At 41.5% G+C, this 27,335-nt stretch overlaps 1 protein-coding gene across 1 annotated transcript in view; it reads left to right on the top strand.

Annotated features, from left to right (window-relative positions):
- The first annotated feature begins 2,409 nt into the window (after positions 1 to 2,409).
- Positions 2,410 to 27,335, top strand: part of PTPN3 (protein tyrosine phosphatase non-receptor type 3) — a 164,246-nt gene continuing 139,320 nt past the window's right edge. Inside the window, exon 1 of the mRNA XM_085311899.1 lies at positions 2,410 to 2,485. Within this exon, the coding sequence (XP_085168025.1) occupies positions 2,437 to 2,485 (49 nt within the window). The 5' untranslated portion in view covers positions 2,410 to 2,436. The remainder of the gene's footprint in view (positions 2,486 to 27,335) is intronic.

Here is a 27,335-nt window from a genome sequence, read left to right as displayed (position 1 = left end):
CTGTGCTGTTAAAAGTTGATGCTGTGTCCTCTACCCCRTAAGGCGGGGTGACAGCTTTCATTCCTGACCTGTTCCATCTGCATGCAGAATTACATTTCAAAAGAGAGGCGGACAATTTTGTTTGTAAAGGATTTCTTACGTGCTTCTTTTAATATTGCCTCCCTCTAAGAAGCTTTTCTCTATTCATAGCAGTCCTTTCCATTGAAATTCAAATCAGACCACGCTAATCTGATACGCACTGTGAGTTCGCAAGTGTTGTAAGACATTGATTATTGAGAAGTTAAAGCATTGCTGTTCATACGCACCTTCTTCAGCTGTGTATATCCAGACAATACAAAAACAAATGCATGTTCTTCTGCAAATGTACCTCCCTGGGTTTCTGAGCCTGCAGCACTAAGYGAGTTGCTTTCTTATGTAAATTGTCAGTGCAGTAACTTTAGGACATCTCAGAAAATGGCTCTGAAGTTAATGGATTATGGAGTAAGAAACAAGTAGGTTATGCATTTACCAGTCTCCTGGTCTGTAATGAAACTGGCTGGCCATGTTAAGTCATGTAGAGAATTTTATTTCAAGGCTCAGGTAAGCTTTCCAAATGTGCCAGTATTAACTTGCAAACACTGGGAATTTCACAGAAAGCTTTTTGCCCACAGCCACTTAACTTCAGTTCAGCATAATCCAGCCTAATCCCTGAGCTACTTCCCATGGTAAGAGTTACCCGGTGTTTTCTTTAGGTGGGAGACTAGATAAGCAAATTTCTATCAAGTATTTTCTTTTGGGAAAAGGATTGAGAGAGGAAAAGGGAATCGTTTTGCTTTTTCAGACAGCATAAGCAATGTAATCCCTGGAAGTCTGTGAATTTGGCTTAGTTTTCAGTGTCACGTGGGTCCTCAGTCCATCATCTCAGCTTGCTGGCAGCATCTGAGAGGGCTCTGGGCTTCGGGCGGAAGTGCCAGGGTTACAGCAACCGGAGCAGAGGCTCTGGAGGAGCCTCAGGAGCAGCTTTTCTGTGGGGGGAAAGGAGGCAGGCAGCTCAAGTGTTCAGACAGGCATGAGGCTCCCATGGGAGGGAATTCAGACACTGAGAGACACAACCTTGTATCCGTCTGTTCGAGCCTAGCTGCAAATGAAAAAAAAAACACATTCCCTGTAAAGTTTGCTGAGTTTTGTTTTTCAAAGAGAGAGGGCGAGAAAGGGGGGGTGAATATTTTGGCCTGTAGAGCATAATGTACATACTCGTGGGCTGCAAAATGAGAGATTTATTTACCCAGGTGAGAGAAAAGCAGGAAATTGCCATATTATGTCATTTTCCACGGAGAAACCGCTGATGGACTTACTGTTTCCAGGAGGGCGTGTTGTTCCTGGAGAGGAGAAGTGATTTAGATTTTTCTCTCAGCGTTCCTCTGTGAAAGCAGAATCTGAACTTTTGCCAAACTCTGTAGTATTTTTTTTCCCCCAGCATTATTTCAATAAGGTCATGTTCCTCTAAAAAGTCAGCATTTACATGCATGATATCTCAAATGCTTGCTGCTTATTGTAAGCCTCATCCCTGTATTTTACAAGTGCACTATAATGATAGCTGCTTCACRCAAGCTGTGTTTTATGCAGAGATTTCGAAGCATTTTATACAAAGAAAGGGAGCTATAATTATCTGTGTGTTATAGGAGGGGAAAGAGCAACACAGGGAGGCAAATCAATTTGCCCGAGGTGACACRGCAGATTAGAGGCAGAGCCAGGCACAAATCCCACGTTGGCTGCTCACTGGGTCTTTGCTGACCATCGCCTCGCTTGCCCTTGGCCATGGTCTCACCAGAAGTAACAGCAGGAGAAGGCCTCTGTGGGGTGATAATTAATGTAAAATGAACTTAGATGTTAATTGCGGTCCACTGGGCACCCATGTGAATTGCGGCGGTAATGGATAACTGGTAAATGAGGCCAGGGAGTGGTGTCTTGGGGAGGCACGCTGGCYGCGCTCACTGCCTGGGTGCTCGGAGGAAGGGTTCCTGCTCTCCCTAAGCATAGCAGCATCCCTGGTATACCGCTAGCTGTGGTTTATTTGGTGTGTAAGAACAATTTTAAATTATTTACTGTGTATTCTGAACCCAGCAAGTCATTTCCCTTTAAAGTGCACCAGCTAGGACATTTCTGTAATTTCAAATGAGGCACTAAGAGCCTACTCCTTTCAACAATGCTTTTTCTTTTTTTTTAATAAGGGTGGATATCTGTTGCAATAAATCAATTAAAACTTTTCTGACACACAAGATGCATGTGGCTAGACCTGTTTCACAGGTTTCTGGGGAGGGAGGCTAACATGTGACAGCACACAGAAGCCAGGAGGGCTGGAGAAGATCAGAAGCTTGCATGAGTGAGCTTGGCTTTCCCAAGCATTTTTTTTAAACACTAGTCAAAAGACCCCTGCGCTTTCTGACAGACGGCACCATGGTAGAGCAAGAGATGCTGCTGTCTTGTGCTTATCCTCAAGAAAAGTGTAAGTGACCAAATATGATTTTATGTAAGAAATGAAAACAGGACACTGGGGAAAGGAAATGCAAGAAACAATCTAGCTRTTATAATTGAAAAGACAGAGGGAGTAGAGGGGAAATGTTAAAATGAGGAAATAAGGAAGCTATTAACTTTATATTGTAGGCATGCCATTGAAATACGATTAGTGTACTTAYAAGCAAAAGGAAGGATGCTTTTGTGAAGGGCTCTGCTATAAAATCATCTTGAAGAAACTTGCTTTAATCTTTGACTTTCTGCTTATATTTGCAATGTGCTGTAACACAGTGCTGCTTGTGTGGTGGGGAGCATGAACAGTGAGTTTTGATTTCCTCTAAATAACTTGCAGACTGGAGTGCTGCAAAAGCATTTTCCAGCAAGACCTAGTAGAGGAAAAACAACAATGCCTTTTTCTGAAAATGTAAAGTGTTTTTTTCCCCAAGGCAACAACAAGCTTTCTAGCACTTTTATCCAAATGTCAGCCAAGACTTATAGTACAGGGCAAAGATTCCTAAATTCATTTCTCTGTTCCCCCTTTCCCAAAGAAAGTTATTGCAGAACTTCTTCCCTGATGAGCAATGTAATTTATATTACTAGAAAGAACGACTCTGTGTATACTGGGTTTTTTTAAAAAACGATTAGGAATGTTTTCAAACACTTCCAAAAGACAGCGAGTTTGATTTCTAACCTGCCGATGAGGAGTATGACAGAAAGGCAGACGTGTAGCTGATCGTGAGTGAATCAGTGTGGGTATGCTCAGCCTGGAGCAGGCTTGTCTGAACAAACTCTGAAGCAAAGGCAGAAACAGCACTAGTATGTCCTAGAGCCGCTTCCCTAAGCTGCCAGAGCAGAGTTCGATGCAGGGTAAGTTTTCTCTCTTTGAACTCATGATGCTTTGCCTTTCAAAGAGCCTGGCTGGTTTGGCAACATGAAGAGGATGTAGCTTAAAATTTAATCCAGATGGAAGGACCAGCTTTGTTCTGAATCTAAAAATGTCACTTTATACAGGGCTTTACACTGGATATCAAGGACAGAGTCAGGTAAGGATGTCAGCAAAAATGCTGATCATCTGTGGGGAGAAGATTCCCACTTTGCCTTTTTTCTCCAGTATGTTTGGTGCACTGTCCTTTCTACCAAAGGCAGAAAAATGCAGTGGCGTGGGAATGGAGTTATCTCCGCCCTCTCATGCCCCATAAACACCCTTTGGCAAAAGGTAACAGAGCAAAAAAAAAAAAAAATCTTTTTTGCTTCCATATGTGATGCTATATAGGGTCCTGCTGGGCTGGCTTAGGAACCAGTCCGCTTGTAACCACCTATATAAGTTGACCATAACAGAGAGTTTAAATGAAACTCAGAATGCTAATATCTGYGCTCTAAAGCAGTGATAATTTATTTTCTGCTGCACGGTATACTATAAAAGCATTTATAAATAAAGATGACAACCATTTCTCCTTAGCTTTCATGCAGCCCAAACAATATCAGTAAGCATTTTTGCTCTTTCATGGAGCAATTTCCTTTATTTTTTTTCTGTCTCTTGCTTTAATCTTAAAAGGAAAAAAGAGTCATGATGGATTTAGATCATCCAATTGCCTTTTACAGAAGATAGAATGTGAATTTCTCTCAAATTGCTCACTTCTCTGTATCGTATATAACTTTATTGTGCATGTCAGTATGTTTGCGTGTGTGTGTGTAAGGGAAAAATGGAGATTTCTCAGTCTCGGTTTGGCCTTCCACTTTGTATAACTGTGACAGCTGTGACGCACTCAACATGAAGAATTTGTGTAGAAAAATCAAGCCAAACCCAAAGGAAGCAAAGCCACGGGAGAAGGGAAGCCATGCAATACCTCAGATGGACTAGYTGGGCCCTCTAATTACACCTTCCGGTGGTGTGAATCCCCCCTGAAGCCAACAGAGTCACCCAGGGTTGAAGAAAGGGTTGTGGGGTGGAGCAGCACTCCTTGCATTTACCACGTGAAGCACTTGCCAGGAGCAGGCAGTGCGTGTTTCTGATGCAGCGGTTGGTTAAAAAGCCCAACTGTGCCCTGAATAGGCCCCTTCTAGCTGAAAAGGKCCCAGCTGTGCCATAGCAGGCGACACATTTCGACTCAATCCCAAGTGCTTTCTTGGACTGGCCCAACAGGTAAACTCGTTGCAGATTTTAGTGTGTACATAAAATACTAAGCCTGTCGAGAAATCCCTTCCACCCTAGAGAGAAGGATATTGTATCTCTTTGGGAGTCTGTAGCTACTTGTTGGGAGACCTTGGCTTTACACGTGTTGCTATGAGCGAGTCACAAACTCACAACTGGGCACCAGAAAAACCAAGTCTAGCTGTCCAAGATGACACACTTCCATGTGTGTTCTGTTTACTGTCATTTTTTTCCCTAAATGTCTTTCAAGGGGAAAAATAGAGATATGTGTGGGCTTTTTGTTTTTCAAGACACCAGGATGGTTACAACACTGGAAAACTGACCCATAGTTAGTGCCAAGGCATGGTTTTCATCGGCCTGTGGCTGGCTCTCTGTACAATCCAGCCCTGTAGTGCTGGGGTATTCATGCCACAGGCAAATAACGTTCTTTCTCTGTAAATATTAGGTGGCATTTTCTGTGATCCATCACTTTGTGTTTCATACATCATCCAGACAGACGGAGGAGACAGCCCACAAGCAATACCCAGTGTTGGTTATCTCATCCAGGAGGCCTGTCTTGTAACAGATATGCCCAGACCAGGAAGTTAAAAAGTGCCCTTAAACAGCAGTAATGCGCTTCAAATCCCACCATCTCACATTTTCTTTATGTCTCAGAAACTACTAACTGTCAAAACAAAATAGTAGGAGGTACACCTACTACGTGCAGGCACAGTTACACAACCACAGTCAGTCCACCACTTTCCTCATCAACTTCTTTGAAGCCATCCTCCTAGTCCCTCTTGAGAAAGATGCCTTGTAAAGGAGTATACTAAATCAGTATTTACAATGGCTTTTACATCACTAAGAAAGTAAAGTATCTGTAACAAATGCAGTTCCTTCGGGAACAGTGCTAAACAACATTTTCAAGGATGACACAATGTAGATATTCCTCTGTAGCTGCTTGCAAATTTAAATTTTAAAGAAAAACAACAAGAAGGGTGGGTTCTTTTGTATTTCTCTTTGTAGTTTTTTTTAAATAAGAATTTCATGATTTTTCATATATTCATGGTCTTTTGTTGGTCTGCTCCTTTTGGTAATATTTGTATATTGTCAGAGCCAAAATATCACAAAAACACAGTATAAGCCTTTACAAAAAAAGCAGAGGGGGAAAAAAAGCAAATTTGGACAGAACAGAAATAGTCTGAAACTTGCTTAAAATACAAAGTAGTTTTTCCATGTGTCATATAATTAAAAATTACCAAAGTGATTTTAGTCAGTCTTTCCAAAAGTTAGGCACCTTAAAGCTGAAACCAAGCATGGGAAATTTCAACCCAAAATGGGTTTTTTGATGTTTATGCTTTCCCAGCCACAAAATGCCAACATGTTTCAAGATAGCTTACTTAGACATGAGATTCAAATAAAAGACTCTAAAATGAATATGTTTCATTCTTACTGCTGAAAAGCAGTGCTGTGTTATTGTGTGTATGCTCATGGGAACATGAGGGAGCACTCTGCTGTATGTCTCAAGGAGACAAAAATATCATATCAAGACATGAACTGTGATCTCCCCCCAGCTAAAACATCTCCTTCACTGACAACCAGATCAAGATACTAGATTTTTTCCTTTTTTTCTTTTCTTTTTTTTTTAAGGAAAATTATTAAATTCTGAAATTTAGGAAAAAATGCATAGCCTACTTTTTAAATTTCAAATAGCAATGAAAGCCTGCCATCCTACACAGATAACTTGTCTGATATTTGTCTGGCCACTGATAAGGAATTCTTCCAGTATTGCCTTCTGATCATTTGATTTTGCAACGGAAAGTCCATCACTAGGCTTTTTTTTTCCAGGGTGTGAGCACCTTTGCAGTTTTCAAGTCTCCTCTCTGCTGCACTGTCAGAAACTTATGTATGTGCATTGATTGCCTTAAATATTGTAGGTACAATCATTTTCTGACCTCTGGATCATTCTTGGCCCTCCTTTGTAGTCTGATTAGGATGCTCACAGGTTATGTGACCAAAAGTTTAATACTTTCACATTCAGGAGGTGGTGAGTGTCTATGAGGATTCTTTAAGAAAATCCTTGTCTGAAACAGTTTCCCCAGACTCATCTTTAGCCTGGTTTCTGTGTTTTCAAATCTAAACCTTTTTGTTTGACTGTATCAAAATGCACTTTTTTAGAGTCTGACCATTTAAATGAATGATCAACCTCACTCCAAGAGTGACTATGGCTCCCTATTAACTGATCCCCTGATTTTTGAATCTCCTACCAAATTTGTAAATAAAGCTTTCGTATTTTTTGTTTGGCTTGTGAATTGAGACATTAAATCATGTCAGACTAAGAACTAGTCTGTGGTGGACCACAAGAGAAGCAGCCCCAGTTCATAGATATCTCCTTACGGACAGCTACTTTTTAAAGATCTTTCAGCAAATCAATTTTTAATCCATCTAACATACACCCTGTTAGTTCCAGTTAACGCACAGTTTTATTCACAATGTCATGAGTGCTAAGCTGAATGTCTGTGAGAAATGTAAGTATCCTGTACCAGCACAGTTGCTACTCTGGACCAGATCTGTCATGTTGTCAAAACAAAAGATTTATTTAACTAGATCCATTTTTCAGGGAACTGTGCTGCCTGGCTGTCAGACTTTCTCCCTCTAATTTCTGACAGCACACTGAATTAATCAGCATACAGCTGCCCAATCTCCAATTGCAGTTAATTAATTAGAAACAAATGTTGTATTATTCTTTGGCTTTTGAAGACCAGGTACGTCCAAAGCAAGAAAAAATAATCTGAAAACAAGGCAAAAATACTACATGCACTTTTTGCACACACTTCATCTGAAAGCCATGTGGAAAGACATTTCCACGTGAMTTCCTCTCTGTTGACTTATCTCTGGAAGAAGGGCTTATGCAATGCCTGGGTGGAGCCCAGGTAGGAACATAAGAAGCACAGTTGTACTGGTCAAAGGTTACTGTAAAGTTTTATTAGGAAACCTGTTTAAGTCGCGTTCACTCTTTCCGCATAAACCTGCCACTAAACTGTTTCTCTGGAAAACATATGAAATGGGTATGACCGGTATCGGCTACTCATTCTGCACACAGATGATCTTAGTTGTTCAAGAAGTGTGCCAGGCTCAGCTGGCAAAGGTGGTGGGGCAAACTCCTGAGATCTGTAGGCTCTTCCAAGGGACTGGCAGCTGCATAAATGCTGTTCAGGAACTCTGGGGATACAGGGACTTTGCCTACACAGTGCACTTCTGTTTCATGTTTTGATGTTTTGGCTGCTGTAGCAATGTGGGTGGGAATGCTAGAAGCGGGAGGCTACTAGCAGCTTAATGTATTTGACTACCAATGCAGGAAGACAAGCTCTGAGGGACTGTGAGTGGCTGGCCTAGGCAAGCTTTGCAAGGAAGGGAAATGTTCAGGAAGAAAACAGTAGAAAGAAGCTAAAAATGGACTTGGAATAGATTAGCTGTAGTACTTAGCATACACCTCCTGTTTCAAAGGTATGTACCTCTACTCTTTGCTGAGCTCCTAGGTCTGGAAAGATTTCCTACTCTTTGGAATGTTTTCTTTCATAAGGTTTCTGCTGTGGTGAATTCCCAGCGGATCCAGCCTCTACTGTGTTGGCCATACTAGGCTGTTGTTAGGAGGAGTCTGCTCACTTGCATTTTTCCTTACCATCTTATAACATAGCTTTGCCTACAGAAAACCACTTCTGCCATCATATTTTTGGCCCAGGTACACTGTCAATTGCATTATTGCTCAAAGTTACAGCAGTGTGACAGAGCAATGCTCTGAATGCTCTTGCATCCAGAGGGATGGTCTTGCTTGGAGCATTGCAATCAGCAGACGGTTCTATCCTTTGCAACGAGCTAGGTGTCAAAGCCATCAAAGATATTCTGATCTGGGATTGGACCAGCCGAGATGTTTAAGACTAAAATCACAACAAAGCTAGCAGTGATTTGTTATTTTGTCTCTCAAGTTTACCAGGAGCCTCAAGTTGTTCTGTGCATGTCCTGAATTGTCCCAGCCTTGGTGGAGCTGAGTGAGTAATTCAAGGCTTGTACATTGAATTACAATATACCTTTCCCTCGCCTGTACAAGCTGTGCCCCTAGTCTGGGCTGGAGAGACCTGAATTTTAGCTCTCTTGACAGAGCCTACTTTGTTGCAGCTCACATTAAACAAGCATAAGTTAAAATGCAGAAAATAAAGTGTGGATAGGGACCAGAAACCTGGTTTCCCTCATGCCAGGGCCAGGTGAGTGTCCTAAACATGAGGAAACTTGACTCAGTTGCTTAATATGTTCTTTCTCTTTACAGACTAATGAATCTTGAATTGTTTTCTGCTCAGTTGCAGCTGGAGGATGAGGACTACATCTCTCCAGCCCACTCAGAATGACCTACTTTAGAGCTGCTAATTGCATAATCCCTGGAAAAGGGTGGGTTTGAAACCCACCACCAGCTCTCGGGCAGAGCAGGATGCCAAACATAGGGCATCTGCTTCCTGGCTTGCAGCCTTTGCAGTGGGGTCTAATATAAATGCATGGCAACTGTGCCAGAGGAGGAACTTGAAAAGAGGAGAGCCTACTCAGTTTTTTGAAGGAGAGGGAGGGGGAGAAAAAAAAGAGAGAGAGAGAGAGCAAAGACTCACAAAGTTGTATTTATGAAGGGATGTTGGTCTGTGAATCCTGAACGAATGCAAGTAGCTCTTTGCTGTCCTACCAGATGAGTTCTAAGGGTCTTCTCCACAGCAAGCCAGCTTCACTGCCCAGTCAGCTCTAAGTAGGTGTATGTGAAGGTATTTGGGGTTGTTATTGCAGGAATCTGACATTGCACACATTATAAACGTGTTGCTCAGGATTCAGACTCTGCTCTGAGGCCTGGGAACTTAAATACGGGGTATTAGCAACTTACGCTGAGTCACCTAAGTCCTTTACTGAATATGGCCCTTGCATATTTTTCAGGCTTATTTACATAGCAGCAGGTATTATTACCAGCTGTAACTGGGTTAATAACAGGGTCTCCAAGAGAGAAAGCAATTTGTAACACCTGTGATGTTTTGACTGAAACATGTTCATTATCTGTGTTCCCAGTTATGTAATAAGAAGAACAAATAAGAAATTACTTCTCTTAGCAGAATTCTCTAAGGTGCTTGTTGCCTGTATACGGCCAGTGTATCCTGTTTGCTCAGTGCTTGCACAGTTACATTTGCTTGGACTATCCTCAGCAGAATGCCCCTTGAGTTTTAGTAACTAGGCATGTATTAAAAAATAAATACTGCAAACACACACACACACACACACACACACACACACACAAGGAGAGAGAGAGAGAGACATTTATCTTCACTGTGGACAGACAGTTGTTGCCGAACACTTGAAGCCTGACAGATGTGGTTTGCTGGCAACTGGTTGAGAAAAGAGCAATAGCTTAATTCATAATGTGGAGGGGGGGTGTCTTTTTTTTCAGTTACAAAAAAAGAAGTCTGAAAACTTTCAAAGTTGTTCTTAGCAGCTCCATACACACCATATGGTCCTTCCTAAGCTTTTAACCATTCTCAGTGTAGGATTCTGCCAAATGAAAATTAAACAAAAGTTACCCTTACAAAAATATTTAGGAAGCCCTGTTTTAGAAGTGAGTGCACATGCTGGCTGTGACTCAGAGCACACCCACACACTGGGTAGGCAGATTAAAATCTAAACCACTGTGCAAGTTCCAGTTCTTGTTCAGAAGGTCAAAATAGCCTGGGAAATGGCCATTGCTCCCTTTCTTCTCAGCACAATTATTTTTTTCCAGATTACAAAGTCTTTTGGATGGCACGGCATCAGTGAAGTCAACTGATTTATTGTCATAAACAATTATGGTCCAAGTTGAGAACTGGCTAAATCTTTCTAGACCAAATAATAATATTAAAAAAGGGGTGTTTGTGAGGGGGAGGAATCAAACTCTAAACCTTTTTCTTTGGATTTGTTTGCTGTAACATTTGTTTCTCCTCCACAAAAACCACTGAGATCCGTAAAACCTCTACTAGGGAGGAACGTATTAGATAGAATGGAGATGAAAGCCAAAAATCTCCTTGATAATATGCTTGTTTTGTCCAGAATTGGAGAAGGTCAAATCAGAGAAGGTCAAATTTGATATCATTGTTACCAAGGGTTTGGTGTCATATTATCAGAGCAYAATAGCTCAGAAGAACCAAGACTACCATATATATTTCAATTGGCTTTTACACACTGTAGCAGTGCTATTTCCAAGCCACTTGTGAGCAAAGTCCCTGCAGCTCCTCAGTATTTCCATGAAGGCAATAGATACCTACCCTCTCTGTCTTCCTTCTCATACTGATCACATACAGGAATGGAGTTTAGGGCACAGCATTAGGAGCTTTTGCCAGTCCTAAAACTGTCCTAAAGGCTGAGGATAGTATAGGGTGGGCATGAAGAATGACAGCAGAGTTCAAGTAGAAGATATGATTCTTCGTTTTCATTTTTAATGATAATGGAGACAAGGGGATGGAAAATTAGTGACATGAATTTTAATAACACAGAAACAGCTTAGAGCTGTACTCATTGCTGCAGACTTGCAGTGGAGGAAATACAACAGATCCAAAAGATGAGTGGCTATTATTAATATTGTAGCTATTCAGGCAAAGGCAAGCTTATTTAATCTTTATTAATAGCTAATCCTCTGCAAAAATATGGGTGTAAATACTAAGTCTTCTTGTTGGTTTAGGGGTTTGGATTTCTCTTCCCCCAGTACACCTTTTCACTACACTGTCCATTGATCTTTATGCTTCAGAGACAAATGGTCTTATGATCTCTTTATAGTGTTCCCTGYCTGCATTAAAACCAGCAGTAAGAAAGAGAGAGGAAAAAAATAAATGGTGTGGCAGTATGTCTACCTTCATTCCACCCACAGACAGAAGAGCTTAGGCTACATCTCTTACTTCATTCATGTCTGTAAATTAATGTGTACAGAAGTATCTAGAACCATTGATCTGTAAAACCTGCTTTTCTTCTGTATTTGTCATGCCATTTCAACCTGCTAGACCTTGTTCTTTTTCCAGAGTAGCCATCAGGTACTTGACAGTGATGGTACTCTTGCCAAAACATTTTTTCTTATCAGGACTATGTTTTTGCAAGATGAAATGTCAATGAATCTGTATGATTAATCTTTTGAACTCTTCACATTAATAAGTAGAGAATTCTCTGTGGTTCCAGAAATTCTTTGCCAACTGTTTTTCTTCAACCTTGAGCAAAAGTTTTGGAGTTTGTTAGAAATATATGGGAAACCATTCGTATTTGGATTTCATTTTTCATTTTGGATGTTTTTCTTAAAATATTCTTATTTTCATTCACTTCAATTTTATTTAGGGTGAAATGTTGGTGAGACCTTTCTTCCCATCCTAGATGTGTGGGAAAGAACTGCCCAATCTTCCTCCAAGCAATAGTAAAGGCTCAGAGAAAGCCAGCAGATCCTGGGCAGGACTGTTATGTTATATTCAAGAGAACTTAATCAGGAAAAAGAGTGTTCCTATAGGAGATGCTCTGATATGCATGAGGCTTGCCATAGGGAGCTAGAGAATGTTAGTGCACTAGAGCTTCACTGGTACATAGGAGAGCAGAGTGACATCTGCTGTGGTCAGCAGACCTGATGGGCTGGTGGTGCCAGCGTTCCTGTCAGTTTGTAATAACCTGAGATCATAGGAAGCTATAGTCCATTAAGTCTGCTTTAATAGCTAATAGTCATGGCTTCTATGACTGAAAAACCTACAGAAATTAAGGAAACTGGTTCTGCTCTGCCATTTCAGATTTTGCCTGTGGTATTTGTTTACATGTTATGGGAGGGCTCATGCAGATTATCTTCCTTCCTTCCACACCTCAATATCGTAGTTCGCATCCTTTTTTCATTTTTTTTCTCCTTTTCCCCCTTGTTAGATTTTTTTTCTACTTCGTAACACTAGCTTTCCCTTAGTGTTGATTAGAGAGAGGCCTGTCCTCTGCTATAGGAGGGAAAGCCCTTATGGACCTGGGAGGAGGGCAGGTGGCTGGCTGTCAAGACAACCCCTCTTTGGCAGAGATAGGTAAGCCAAGGTGCCTTCCCCCTCTGGAGGCTTCTAGGTGGGGAAGTGTCCTGCATTTCCCGAGCTACCTTGCAGCTCACAGGCTAGCCAGGAGTTGGTTTTGCTGCGAGTATGTGGCTGGGAAAAGATATTCCTCGGTGTGTATTGAACATCAGGTAATATTTTCCATCCTTTTTGTAAGGAAATGGGTGAGGAAGGAATCCTGCAGTTTTATTTGGACAGCCTTGTGGGTGTGATTTGCTCTGACTGTCCTTTAGAAATTGTACGTGCATTTATCTATCAACATTTAGGATTTGAAGCAAACTGTGTTCTGGCCAAAGTAAAAGAAAGATAAGCAGCTTTCTTTTGAAGCATCTGCTCCAGTGAGCATTTACAGCTTGAGCCCGCCTTCCCCAGAAGTCAATCAATGGGAAATATCCCTTGGGAGCAAAGTGAAGTCATTAAATCCATTCCCATGGTCAGACCCAACTTGAGTGAAAAGCTGTGGATGAACTAAGTTGCTGTACCACGAGCAAGTCAGAGAACAGGGTGGGAGAAATTATAGTCTCCTAGGGACAGACTAGAGGAGACAACTGTTTCCATGTTCCAGACAAACTATTAATTCCACATCGTGGTGTTTTGATTTGCTTCTATTTGTCTTTCTGTGTGGTGTAAAGGACTATGTGTACTGTGCAGCAGGAGCAACTGCTCAACAGCAATTTTAAGGCAAAACCATGATATTTGTGGGGAAGACAAAACAGGTAGTGTTGTTCTCAGTCTCCAAGTTCTTGCTGTATTCTAGGTATAAATAATATATTTGTCTGAACTGAAATCTTATTTCTCAGCTTTATAAAATAGAAGTAGTATTCAAAACAAACAAGTATAGTATCATTTGAAGTGTACTCTTTATCAGCATTGGAATGTGCCATTTTGTCTTAAGTGAATTTGAGTTTGCTAAGCTGGAACTGATGACACACTTAATGCCTCAAGTCGGCAGTGTGTTTTGAACAATAATTTTGTTGCTATTCTGTTTCCATTGCCTGAATTTTTAATGAGGCCAGAGAAACTGTATTCATCAGATTAATTTCTCTAAAGTATTTTGTCAGTTCTAGGAAATGAACAAAAAGTTATTAAGTAAAGGAAATACACTGTGCATCTGAAACTTGAAGCAGAGCATATTAGCAGTAATCAAGCTCATGGTTATTATCTTTGCAGCCCCATAGGTGTGCATGGTGCTTTGTAGGCAAATGTAATGACAAGTCTGTGGTTTTTTTCACAAGGCAATAATCCATCAGGTGACTCATCCTGTCAACTTGATTTGATGTGCTCAGATAATCTAATAATGAAAACATGGAAAGATTCAACAGACTGGTTACTGTGATGAATAAGCAAACAGCATGCACAACATGCTGTCAGTGAGACTGGAGGCCTGTACTTTTATCTCAGACCCACAATTTCATTTTGCCCTACCACCTTTTTTCTAAAGGTGGCCACCATGCACTTTAGTAGATTAAATCCAGCTTAGCTAAGGGAGGCTAATGGGTCTGCAAGGCATTATTTGAACCGCATATGTCCCTATGCTGCTGAAGTCATGGGAGTGCAATCACAGCTCTCTTTCTTACAAGTATTCCTTGCTCCCTCATAGCCATAGTCCTAGTCCTTTCTGAAAGTCCCATGGTCCTTTTCTAAATATGTGCACTGCTATTTGCAAAGCATGAGTGTTGCCTCGTAACTAATGGGGTGATGAGGAAGAGAAAGCAAGCTACAGACGGACAGCAGAATGTGTCTGCAGACTGTGCGAGTCTGCAGGAAAGATAGCTATCAAATGGGGCTTTATATGCTAGCTGCTTTCCTCAGGAAAGATCCTTGCATCATTTTTCATGGTCATTTCATTGCATAGAACATATCTGTTGTGTTTTGTGTCAGACAAAATGAGTTAAGCAGAAATCTGAGTCATGAAATTGGACTCTTCAGAGGACAAAATTCCCAGCAAAAGAGATTTCTATTTCCTGTGGTCTGATTAGCACTAATGATTCTGGTGGAAAGTAACATTTAATAAATAGCATAATATAGATCATATAGGCGTATAGGTGTACTAGATATTACCATTTCCCAATGGGTATATGTGTAGTACAGCTTGCATGTGCCAGTGAGAAAGGACAGTCCTGAGCCTGGCAGCCCAAGTGACTACTTACATATGGAGAATTTGACTTTATAAGGACATGGCAAATTCCTTCTTCAGCTTCTCTGCCATGGGAAGATCTGCCTAGCCACAAGACATCTGCTGKAGAACTAAAGGGAAGAGAATTTCTGCAAGTAGTTCATACTGTCAGATGATAACGGCTTCTCTGGGACCGTAGGACCTCTACCATGGGAGCTAGGTGGGCAGCTGCATCCCAGTCCAGTAGCATGAGCTTCAAGGCAGCCTCTGCTGCCTTGGTAACTCACGCCCACAGTATGTCCACCCCACACTGGCCATCTGCTGTCCTCATTGCTTGCTGGAGGATCTGGTGGCTGGAGAACCACTCAGTAGAACTTTACTCCCAGGCTGGCCATCTAGCGGCTTCAGCTTCGCTTCTGAATCCGTGCTGGCGTTCAAAAGCTCTGGTAACTGGTGGAATATCCCTCTGCAAATGTCCTTGTCAATTTATTTGCCTTCTTTGACAAAACAGCTGTAGGCCATGTGGCATGGATGGAAATATGACCTAATAAGGAATTGTAGTTCTTTTGTGTAAGTTACTGTCGGCAAGTGAGTCTAAATCACATGGAATTACACAGAGTATTTGAAAAAATAAACTTAGCAAAAAAAAATCTTTCTTTAACAAAAACGAACAGGAAGTGAGCTGTGTGTGGCAGCCACAAAATGGAAATGGATTAGCAGCTTTTCAGAGAAAATCTGCTGTGTCTGCAAAATACATGGAAAAAATAGAAAAGAGTAGATAATGCAAACTGAAGGACAGGTGAAAGATATTACTTTCATTTTGTGGTAGCATACCAATTTGCAATTGCTAGATGTTAGCAAGGTGAAAGGTGTGAATTACAATGACAGAAGAGTCATTAAGTCAAATTTCAACAAATATCTTTAAACTTTGCTTTGTTTCTGACATGACATGATCTCATTGCAGATCTATGTTTATGTGTAAAGGAGTGCTTTAACTCACTTGGTAATTGCAGACTAGCTCATCCTGCTTTTGCTTACCATGGGGAAATGGTATCACGGGGCAGTTCCTGCAGTTTCCTTAGTGCACTCCACATTGTTTATGTTGCCTTGCACAGGCATCCATGCTGCCACTTAGCTCTTTACTGCCTCCAGACTGTATCGCACCGGGTAGCAAAGCCATGCAAAAACCTCCACAGGAGCTGCTTACCAGTGGAGAGTTTTGTTTTGTAGAGAAATTGGGGTTGGGAGGCAAGCTATGATGATAATGACAAAAAAAGGGGAGGAGTAAGGTAAAAGTCTACTCTATAAAGTAATGGTTTCTTCTCAAGACCATTTTGAGAAGCGATGTTTCAATATTCTTGTTCTAAAATGGCTTTTGGCTTAGCAGTGAATTCAGTCAGGCTTGCAGTGCAACTTATACTTTTTAATCCCTTCTTTTAGTCCTTTTGAATGTGATCCTTCATCTTCCTCTGCCGCGAGTTGTATGACCACATAGTGCAACCATTCCTAGTCAGGATCCCTGCATTGCAATACCTAGCTGTCTGGTTTACAGAAAAACCTGACCGAAATTTGGTGCTTTTAAGCCCTCTCCTGTGGAAGATGATACTACTGATTTACTAATAATGTGTGAGAAATTTATTCAAAGCATTATTGATTCTTCTACTCATACTCACAATATTTTATAGCAAAGGATAAAACAGGTCCCCTTTCCTATCTCTGAATATTTCCTTGAAAATATGCAGATGCTCCTGTCAACCTGGAGGGTCTCCATCAGTGGCTGGGAGCAACCTACTGTGTGCTGGGGAGGCTCTTCCTCCTCTAGGGCCTCTCTTTCCATCCATGGGTGTATCTCTTTCAGTGATACTCACAGGCCATTCAACTTTCTTATGTTTCTAGATCCAAGATACAGTAGTGGTTTGGGATGGTCCTTCTCTTTTTTTTTGTTTTCTTTTCTTGGGTTGAAGTATGGGAAGGCAATATTCTTTTAGAGTATACTCAGCTGGAGGCAATTTCTGAATATTTGGCTTCTCTATTGTTTCTTCGGAGACTTCTCCTTGTCTCTATTTTGCTGTTTCTTCTTCTTTCTTTAGTTCTTTTGGAGTAACTCTATGCATTCAGCCAGTAGCCCATCATGTAGACTCTCTAATATTTATAACAAGCAATAAGCAGGGGGACTGTAATGCTGGGTTCCTAACCTGGTGCAGATTCTCCCATGTTTAAGTAACAAGTTGAGTATTTGTTATCCTACCCTTAATGGCATATTAATGGTGTTTCTTTTTTGTTTCTACTCACTAGCCTCATTTCATGAGATTGCAGGAATCACAGAAGTTTCTGACACATTTAATCAAACCACATTCAAAACCTATTATTTGAAGTGTGGAAAGAGAGGAGGAGGACAGGCAAGCAGCAAAGCACACTCAGAGCATGATAATGTAATTGTTATTTCCTAAGGATACTTGTCCAAAAAGTATCATAGATAACTTTCTCCTCCTCCACAATATTCTAAACCAAATTTTTAGTGAGTCAAAATAAAATGTCAAAAATTGAGTTTGTTGAAGAGAAACATTTCAATAAATCGAAAACAAAAGTGATTTGGAACGTAGTTTTGGAGAAATTCAGAACATTGTGGCCTTCTGTTCTTAAGTAAAGTAAAAATAAATAAGAAAAAAATGCTCCAAAACCCTGCAGTCCTCTATGGGAAAAGAACTTACTTTTTTCCTTTTTGGTCTTCTAATCGCTACTAATAAGTAAGTACATCAAAGAATATGACTTTTGATAGCAAGGCATGCATTAAGCATGTCATTTTAGCTCCTGCAAGTTCACAGCATCTGAATAGAGGCAGGTCTAGCAGACACTCTTTTCTTTTCCCATAATCTCAAACCTCTTGACTAATTTCTTTTCTGCTGGCCAAGATTCAAAGAAAGCACTTAGATGAAAAGTAGGGAAATATAGAATCTTTAGCTTTTATAAATATACTAATTAAGTCTTTTTTCTGATTATAATGACAAACACTTCAGCAGTTCCTATTCAGTTGTGTTTTAAATGCAAAATCATTCTGGGTGTCGCTGTTTCAAACCAACAATGCTATTCTTCTTTTAGGCAGGAAAAGCTGTACAGCTTTCCCAAGTAGTGGATACTGTTTGGGTTTTGTACGTTGTTCTTTCATTACCACTTTCAGGCGCTAATCGAAACTGATTAAAAAATGAGAATTCCCATGTGTATGGGAAAGAGAGCAAACACTTCATCCAAGAAGAAGCAAAAACTTTTCCAAAATGTTTCGCATCATAGGCCAAAAAAATGTATTTTGGAAACAATCAAATGTTTTGTTCATAAACTGACTTGGAAGCCCCTTCCCATGGCTTCTGCACGGCTTTTGAGATTTGGCCACAGGAGGGCCAGACAGGGAGCTAAACGTCTGGGAGCCACTGGCTGGGGCAGCTGTGACTTTAGGCTCACAGCTCTTCTGCAGAGTTCAAGGTGATGTTTTAGTGAAGTGAAGGCTCCCAGGGTTAGTGGACTCCTATTTCCACGGCACGAATCCTGGGGTTTCATACTCCAACTGAGTCCTTGTGGCAAGGCCAATGGGGAATCTGACTGAAACTCCTCACTGCTATTATGAGCACTGGAAGCTGTGGGATCATTGCTGCCTAGCAGATGTGCTGTCAGGATATCTTGTATCAGCGGTTTGAGGATTTGGTTTTTTTCTTTTTAACAGATACACTTTGGAGAAATATTTCAGTTCTCAGAAAGAATTTTCCATTAGAAAGCTGTTCTGTTGAAAAAAAATCCCCAATCAGACTGAATTTCAGTGACTTTTCCAGGTATGTTCATCATTCAAGGCTAGGAACTAAGGATTTTCAGGAACAAATAGGGTGTAAATGCGGTCAATCTGGAGGAGGCAGTGGGGTTTTTTTTACTAAAACAGCTGGAGGTTGCACTATAATGGGTGCTGCTCTACGGTGTGCTATGACTACATCTTGTRTATTATACAGGTTTAGTCACATTTTTGCGAGCTATTATTAATGCTGACTTGCAGCATACGCCTTTGGAAGCGGTACAGTCAACGCATACCTGCTTGCAGTGGGAAACTAAAAAGCCTCAAATTTCCTCTTGGCTGGCTCCTTCCTCCTACGCCCAGCTCCATCTGTGCCATTTGAAAATAGAAGTTGACATCGAGTCATTTTCTATTGTTGGGAGTCCGCTCATAACAAACCCCACAACCCTGGTGTAAACGCACTGGAAGGTCGCGCAACAGGTACATTTGGAGGCTACTCCTTTTCGGATGGTTTGGAAATGTGTCATCTCCCCACCTCTCGGCCTTGTTGAAAATTCTTTTAGCAGCAGAAATGAGCACCTTAGCCACTTCTTTCTAATCAAATTAAGCAGGCTTCCTCTCCCTCAAGTGGAAGTTTGGTTGGATTTTCCAGCTTGGATTGTGCCCTAGGGACATGAGTTCAGATGCACTTAATCCCCTCTGATGGCTTTAGTTGTCTTGTTGCTGAAATAACACTGATAACTACCACAGTTCCTATATTTTTGTATGGCTGTGCAAAGGCAGAACGGCTGCTGTGTGTAACTGAGTTATTTAAGCCAGCTGAGATGACAGGAGTTTTTATTAAAGGCAGAAATCACTCTTAAAATCAGAAGCATAGAAAAGGATATGAGGGACAGGCAGGCTCACAAGAATAATGCCTGATGAATTCAGACTGAGCTCATTTTAAAATCAAAAAGAGCCTCTTAGTGTTTAAAATAGCCATAGAAGAGCTCGATAGGGAACTGCAGGCCACTCTTGCACAGAAAGACCTGTGGGTCAGGTGCTCTGCTAGGATTTATCAGTAGAGTCCCAGTGRTTTCAGTGATGCTTTAACACATCACAATAATCAAGGTATTTTTGTCTAAGACCTTTTCATTTCATGTTCCTAGTTTTGCAGATAGGAAAGATTATTTTTGAGGAAGTACTCATAGCCAGAGTTCTGCTTTAGTGGTATAACCAAGCAGGAGAAATTGAACTGCAATCCAGATTCTATTTTAGATGCTTCTGTTCCAAAGCTCATAAATGAACTGCTTTGTATCTATTTTTGTACTGAAGTTATGCTAATTTTCAGCCTCATTAATTAATTGGCGCTGTGAGTGTTACATCTTTGAAAGATAAATTTTCTGACCATCCCTTTGGAGATAGTTCTTCTTAAATCACCAGGCATTTAAAGCCACCTTCCTGTCTGAGATGGATTCACTTTGGGAACAATCCCTCCACAATTAAAAATTATTTTTGGATTTTTTTATTTGTTCATAATTCTCTAATATTGATAAAATTCTTTAGGATGTTGACTTCATTTATTAGAATATCCTTGAGCAGGAGCAATAGCATCCCCAATATATTCTCTTCATTAAAGATAAGCATAATCCTTACAGTAACTGACCTACCGTTCACAGCAAATAACTTTACCACCCAATATTAATTTGAGGCAGAAACCTGCAGAAGTCAAAAACACTCAGAGTAAAGGTTACGAGCTTCTTTTTGCCCTTCTTTCCCTAGTGGCTTTGCCATTGTGAGGCTGTCTTTCAACATATTGCACACACTGAATCAATGTAAGTTAGTGTGGATTTTGATAAATCTTTCCTGGATTATGTTAACTGTGCTTCTAATCCCTGCTTTGGAAAGGATGGCAACAGGTATGTTGTTATCAAACCAGTGTTGGATTCATTGTGCAAATAAATACTTTTTTGTTATCAGAAAAAGTAGGCATTCTCTTAAGGCTACTCTACTACTTCATGTCAGGTCATCCTGAGGATGAAGTCATATAGACAAGATGAAAAGGTAAGGCGTGTTTTGCAACTTCCCTTCCCTACTTTCCTGGAGAAAAGCTAGAGGGTTTAATGCTGGACTTCTCCAGCATATCCTTCATGCATCCTGTCCCACATGTGCCCATCAGCACCTGGCCTAAGTTGGTGCAGGGTAGGAGGAGGAAACTACAAACTTCCTTACCATTTAGCTCTACAGAAGTTTATACTTTCAGGAATTTCCCTTTGTTTCCAGAAGGATAGGATCTGGTGCAGAGCTAAATCCTGATCTTTTAGTGCTTGTGCCATCACTTTGCATTTTCCAGTTGTCTTAGTGATAAAAAAGCCACAGGGTTAAGAAGTCTCTGTGATATTTAAACTGTAACCATCCTTTGAACCCACTCCTTGAATTCGCGTATTGCTTACTCATTAGCAATGAATGTAAACGATGAAGAGTCATTTGACTCTAAAGAGAACGTGCCCCTAATACACATAAGTAGGCAAGTCCTAAGCAGTAGCTTCTAGTTACCATTAGAAATTTCTGCAAACCTGTAGGAGCAGGTAGCRCCCCAGCAATCAGCAATGCTGTACCTTACAGAGCATGAATTTTTTTTCCCTGAGCAAGCTAAGGTCAACCAGAGAGCTAAGTACTTCTTCAGTGACCACACTATCACAGAAAGGTATTTCAGCTAYGTACAGATACTTATCGCCTCCAGAAGCGTGTTTTCATTTATTTTCCTTAATGTGATGTTGTAATCCAGCTGAGTGATTGCAATGAATATATATTTTTTTTTTTACCAGTGCTTTAATACTGTTACAAATATCAGCAGGTTAGCAAAAGCTGTGTATGAAAAGTAAAATTTGAGTGAACTCTTACCCCCTGAAAGTGTGAAGCTCCAGCATTTGTAGCAGCAGGCTTGGAATTCTGGAACAYAGCATATTACTGCAGGGAGCTCTCTGCTTTGCTTTGATGGAAAGCTGAAGATATTTAGTACCATAGCAACCTGGTGAAAATGTAAAGCCTTTGAGACTAAGTTGTGCCCTGCTCCTATGAGGCATTRTATTATGGTGAGGAGACATGAGACCCCATCCTTTAATCACCAATATAAAAGCAGACAGCATTATAGCCTTACAAGTTTGGAAAGTCTGTGTACAAGATGCTCTCTCATGGATTTTCCTTTCACCTGATCATGTGGAGGAAAAAAAGGTGATCAGGAGTAGTCAGCATGGATTCACCAAGGGGAAATCCTGCTTAACCAACCTGATAACCTTCTSTGATRGAATGACTGGCTGGATAGATGAGGGGAGAGCAGTGGACGTTTTGTACCTTGACTTCAGCAAGGCTTTTGACACTGTCTCCCATAACATCCTCCTAGATAAGCTCAGGAAGTGTGGGCTAGATGAGTGGACAGTAAGGTGGATTGAGAACTGGCTGAAAGGCAGAGCTCAGAGGGTCGTCATCAGCAGTGCAGAGTCCAGCCAGCTAGCGCTGTCCCCCAGGGGTAGGTACTGGGGCCAGTCTTGTTCAGCGTATTCATCAGCGACCTGAATGAGGGGACAGAGTGCCTCCTCAGCAAGTTTGCTGATGATACCAAGGTGGGAGGAGTGGCTAATACACCTGAGGGCTGTGCTGCCATTCAGAGAGACCTGGACAGGCTGGAGAGCTGGGCGGAGAGGAACCTCATGAGGTTCAACAGGGGCAAGTGGAGGGTCCTACACCTAGGGAGGAATAACCCTAGGTACCACTACAGACTGGACGCTGACCTTGTGGAAAGCAGCTCTGCAGAGAAGGATCTGGGAATGCTGGTGGATGACAAGGTGACTATGACCCAGCAATGTGCCCTTGTGGCCAGGAAGGCCAATGGTATCCTGGGGTGCATTGGGAAGGCTGCTGGCAGCAGGTGGAGGGAGGTGATCCTGCCCCTCTACTCAGCCCTAGTGAGGCCTCATCTGGAGTGCTGTGTCCAGTTCTGGTCTCCCCAATACAAGAGAGACATGGAGCTGCTGCAGAGAGTCCAGCATAGGGCTACGAAGATGATCAGAGGGTTGCAGCATCTGCCCTATGAGGAAAGAGTGCAAGAGCTGGACCTGTTTAGCCTGGAGAAGAGAAGACTGAGGGGGGATCTTATCAATGTATACAAATAGCTTAAGGGGGGAGTGTCAAGGGGATGCGGCCGGACTCTTTTGAGTGGTGCCAAGTGACAGGACAAGAGGCAATGGGCACAAACTGAAACACAGAASTTCCATCTGAATATGAGGAAAATCTTCTTTCCTGTGAGAGTGACAGAGCACTGGAACAGGTTGCCCATAAAGGTTGTGGAGTCCTCTTCTCTAGAGATATTCCAAATCTGTTCGGACACAGCCCTGTGCAATGTGCTTTGTGTGACCCTGCTTGAGCAGTGGGGTTCATCCAAGGATGATCTCCAGAGGTCTCATCCAACCCAATCATTCTGTGTTTCTGTGACCCACTGAGTTTCAGGAAAAATATATGGGAAAAAAAGCAGGGGTGAAGGACAGGACATTGCGATGACATCTTACTTCAAGCACGAAGCCCCTGAAAGGCCATGACATTTATACACTTGTTTCTGCCTAAACTTCAACACCCTCTGCTATTGCAGCTCCCTGTGACTCACACAATTTATTCATCCCAGGAGGAATTATACATTTGATACTGACTTCAGTTCTATTTTGGATAGTGTTACTGTTAGCCTTTCAGTTTTATACACAGCTGTGTGCAGATAATGAGATATTCAGGCATATTGTTGTACACATGTGCTGAGCAGCTTACAGCAAGGTTGTCAGTCCCAAGCCTGGAGGGGAGGCATGGCTCACCAAGGAGGCACAGCCATTATGGTGGTGCATCACACCGTTACACTTCAACACAGCTGCTGCCAGCAAAGGGTTTGGCCAATTCCAGGCTGATGGGGTTTATGACGGCAGGGGACGGTGGCTGGGTTTATCTTTTGAGAGCCTCCCTGCTCAACTGCTGGCAGCCGATCACAGCACTAGGTTACCTGCAACATGATTTGCTAGACTACACCTTGGATATCAAATTCACAGCTATGGGGAGCTGTGGCTGGCTATATCCGGGAACAATACCCAGCAAGCTCACTGCTGCCACTCTGACTACAGCAGCAGCTCAAGAATTGATAGTGTGGCCAGGCAATCCAGTATTTTTCCAGTGTACCCCCTAGACCTTCTGCAAGGAGAGTTCCAATCAGTGACACCACAGGCAATGCATGGTATTTCCAGGAGAAATAAGGGTAAGCCCAGATGCAGAATTTCTTTCTACAGAAACAGCCACTTTTCAGAATGTTAATTTAATACAATACCAGTAACGGTATGAGCAGATCTAAACTAACTTAATTATCCTTTGCTCTCCTTCTCCAGTGTCAGACCTGGAATAATGCACTTTCTGCCTGCGATGGCTTTTCCTATGTTATTTTTTCCACACTATAATGCACTTTCATTCATTTATTTTCTTGAAGGATGGAATCTTTACTTCCTTCCTGCATTTGGCGTTAGTTAATGAAGTGCAAACAAATGCTAACTGAATTCTTAAAGATGTGTATCTGTTCTGGCTTTCCTTTTTCGAATTAAGGTTCAAAACAGCTAAGCAGATGTGAGGAAAATCTTATTCCTATGCTGGAAAGGAACATAAGATTCAGCACCAAACAAATGTTAATCTCAAAGCCATTTGTGGCCAAAAATAAGAGTGTGTAATGACTGTTATCTCAGCATCAACAACTGGAAGAGCTTAAAATTAAACTTGAGTCTAAAATCCAGAAGTCAGCAGGGTGGCAACCTTTAAACTGCTCATGACTTGGAAATTAATCTCATCCCATGTAAACAGATTTTGTCAGTCCTGGTATCTGAGGATGRATGAAAACCAGTGTGTAGGAGAGGGATTAAAAAGAAATGTGAGAGGCTCTTCGGGCTCTGGGGAACTTGAAAGTCTTGTGCTGAAAGAAAATGYGAGTATAGTTGATAGGGGGCTGTAGAAAATGCCCCTGCACCATCCCAATTGCCCATATTTCTTTATTTAGATGCTCAAGTAAGAAACAAAATCCTAGCTTCATTAAATTCGCTGATAAAATTCAATAGTCATTTCAATAATCATTCTGAGTCAGGGCCTTAAAAATTTCAGAAATGCTTATTTTCTGCATTATACTTCCCCTTTTTTTCACTGATGCTAGGACAAAGTTACCTCACAAGCTTAAAGCTAAGCAGATGTGGAAGTTAGAGGGCAAAAAACATTTGAAGCCTCCTATTTGAAAACTGACCTTTTGAGATTTACAGTTGAAAGATGATTTCATCAAAGATAGAGATTACCAAACAGCAAGGCATAAGCAGTTGTAATTTACAGGTCTTAAGAGCTTCTGCTCATTCTAAACAGGAGATTGAGTGTTGTTCATGTTTGGGAGTTCTCTTTTCCTTCAGTCATCTGCCTTATTTTGAGCTAGGATTTGGCTTCAGCTCTCTTGGTGTTTTAGGGCTTTGCCTGAGCAACTGTTCTACAAGGTCTAGTCTGCCCTCCTTTGCTTCTCCTCTAAAAGCTATCCCTCCTTGGGGCTAACATTTATTCACCTAGTCAGAACGGACAGGAGAAATAATAGGAAGTTTGTGGCTGTGAGAGGATAACAGCAGCACTCCCCAGAGCTGCAGGGGAGGCAAACTCTCCTTCCTAGCTGTAAGGCATCTGGGACAGTAGCTTTAGCCATCTCCATGGCTGGGAAAGAAGCTGAAGCGTGTCTAAATAGGGGTGATGCTATATGTGACTGACAAATAGGCCTTCTTCCTTGGACTCCACGCACGTATGAACACTAAGGAGATAGAGCTAGGGCTATCCTAGGTGTAACCTGCAAGCATGCCTGTCTGTGTGCAGATACAGAGCTATCATCACATTCATCACAGCTGAGTCTCCATCACATGAGAYGACCCAGAACTGATATCTGGGCTGCAGCACTGAACAATTTAGACCAATTTATCTCAAGTGGCTTGAAAATCTAAATTAGGAGCTTTCAGCATTTGGGAGCATTCCCACAAACTGTGCCCCTGCAAAGAGACTGCCTGTAACAGAGGCTGTAGCAGCATTGCTCATGTCCAAAGGGTGGTGAAACATGTGGCACTCTCACTACAATTGCAGTTAGGAATGTATCTGTAATTAGAGTCAATGCAAGAAAGTGAGGTATCCCAACACAAACAGAGACATGCTGCACAATGCGGGGAGCACGTTGGCCTCCTACTTCTCTCCCTGCTGTTAACTCCTCTCCCTGCTCTTAATCTCTCTTCTCTCAGTATTAGCTGTTGAGCTCTGCTTGATTCTGAGCAGCTGACTACCTTCGACAGTTTAGTACATGATACATATTACAGGCTTGTCCTCATCTTAATTTAGATTAGTTTTTCTGTGCAGGGAATCTAATTTGATTTACATTTTAAAGCTCAAACACATTTGTAAAAGTGCATCTGCATAACAAAGATAAGTAACAAAAARCTAGAGAGTACTTGGGAGCATCCTTGGGAAATGGTAAACTAATTTCCATGCAAAAAGACAAAAGCTCTTGAAGATAACCACAAAAGAAGGAACTATTCAGGAGAACCATTGCAATATACTTTTGAAGGGGAGTTTTGGAATAGAGAAAAACCAGAACTGCAGAATGAGATCCTGAGATACAGGATTTTTAACTGTTTTTGTTCTTAGCTCACTTAATTTCAGTGTGAACATCCCATGAGCCACACGGACACAAGCAACAGCAAACTCAGTGTAGTGTAACCTGGTTAATATGACTAGATGTTTCATGATTTTCTTTATAGATAATGTCACATAACATAATCTCCCCTCCCCCCCCCCAAAAAAAAGCCCCAAATCAAAAAGTCTTCGTTTCCAGAAGGTGTAAATGACCATTGCTGTGCTGTATCCGGGCGTAAGCGGGTTYTGGGCTCGTGACTAAAGCTCGTAGGCAGCAGCGTGGATGTGCTCCAAAAGCATTAGCCACGGAAAGAATGCAACTGGGCTCCGAGTCTGGTGCATCCCACTTTGCACTTCTGGTTTGATTAGGTCCTTCAAGACCGGGACATTTCTACAGGAAATGGAAATTATAGCCCTTAAGGCTATTAATTTTGACCTCTGTGTAGTCTATTTTTCTTCAGAAAAGAGGAATCTGAAAGACTACCAGGGCACCCGCTTCTGTTTTGATTTAAAGGACGTGAGTAGAGCTGAAGGAAACACAACATTGCATTTCTCAGAAGGCGCAAGTTTTTGCAAATACCACCCGATACAAATAGAGAAGCAAGGTCAGTAATGGTATTTTCTGTAGCAGTGGGCTGCTTTTTTTTTTTTTTTTTTTTCCTTTTCCAAAACTACTTTGCTACGGAAGGCCTTAACTGAGCAACAGGACGCTGGATATTTAGACAGCAGAGGGCGGCAAAGGACCCGGAAAAACACGTGAGTTTTCACTAAAGCAGAAAGAGGGGAAAATAGCGTTAAAATTTATAAACGTAAAACAGGAAATAAGCGCATCACCTTATAAAAGCCAGGATGCAGGAGAATTCAGTTCTTTTTCAGGTTAAATTTCTATGTTATTTTTATTCCATGCTGTCATTCCCTTTTTTTCAGGAAAAAAAGGGGGGGGGTGGAATTACAGCAGTCATTCTGAGACCTTACTGCCTCTGCTTACTGACTCTGAGAAGTGCTAGGGCTCTGAAA

Source organism: Rhea americana, unplaced genomic scaffold (assembly GCF_003343005.1).
Source record: "Rhea americana isolate MKP2758 unplaced genomic scaffold, rheAme1 scaffold_350, whole genome shotgun sequence".
Lineage (NCBI taxonomy): Eukaryota > Metazoa > Chordata > Aves > Rheiformes > Rheidae > Rhea > Rhea americana.
This window is presented reverse-complemented; position numbering and strand designations above follow the sequence as displayed.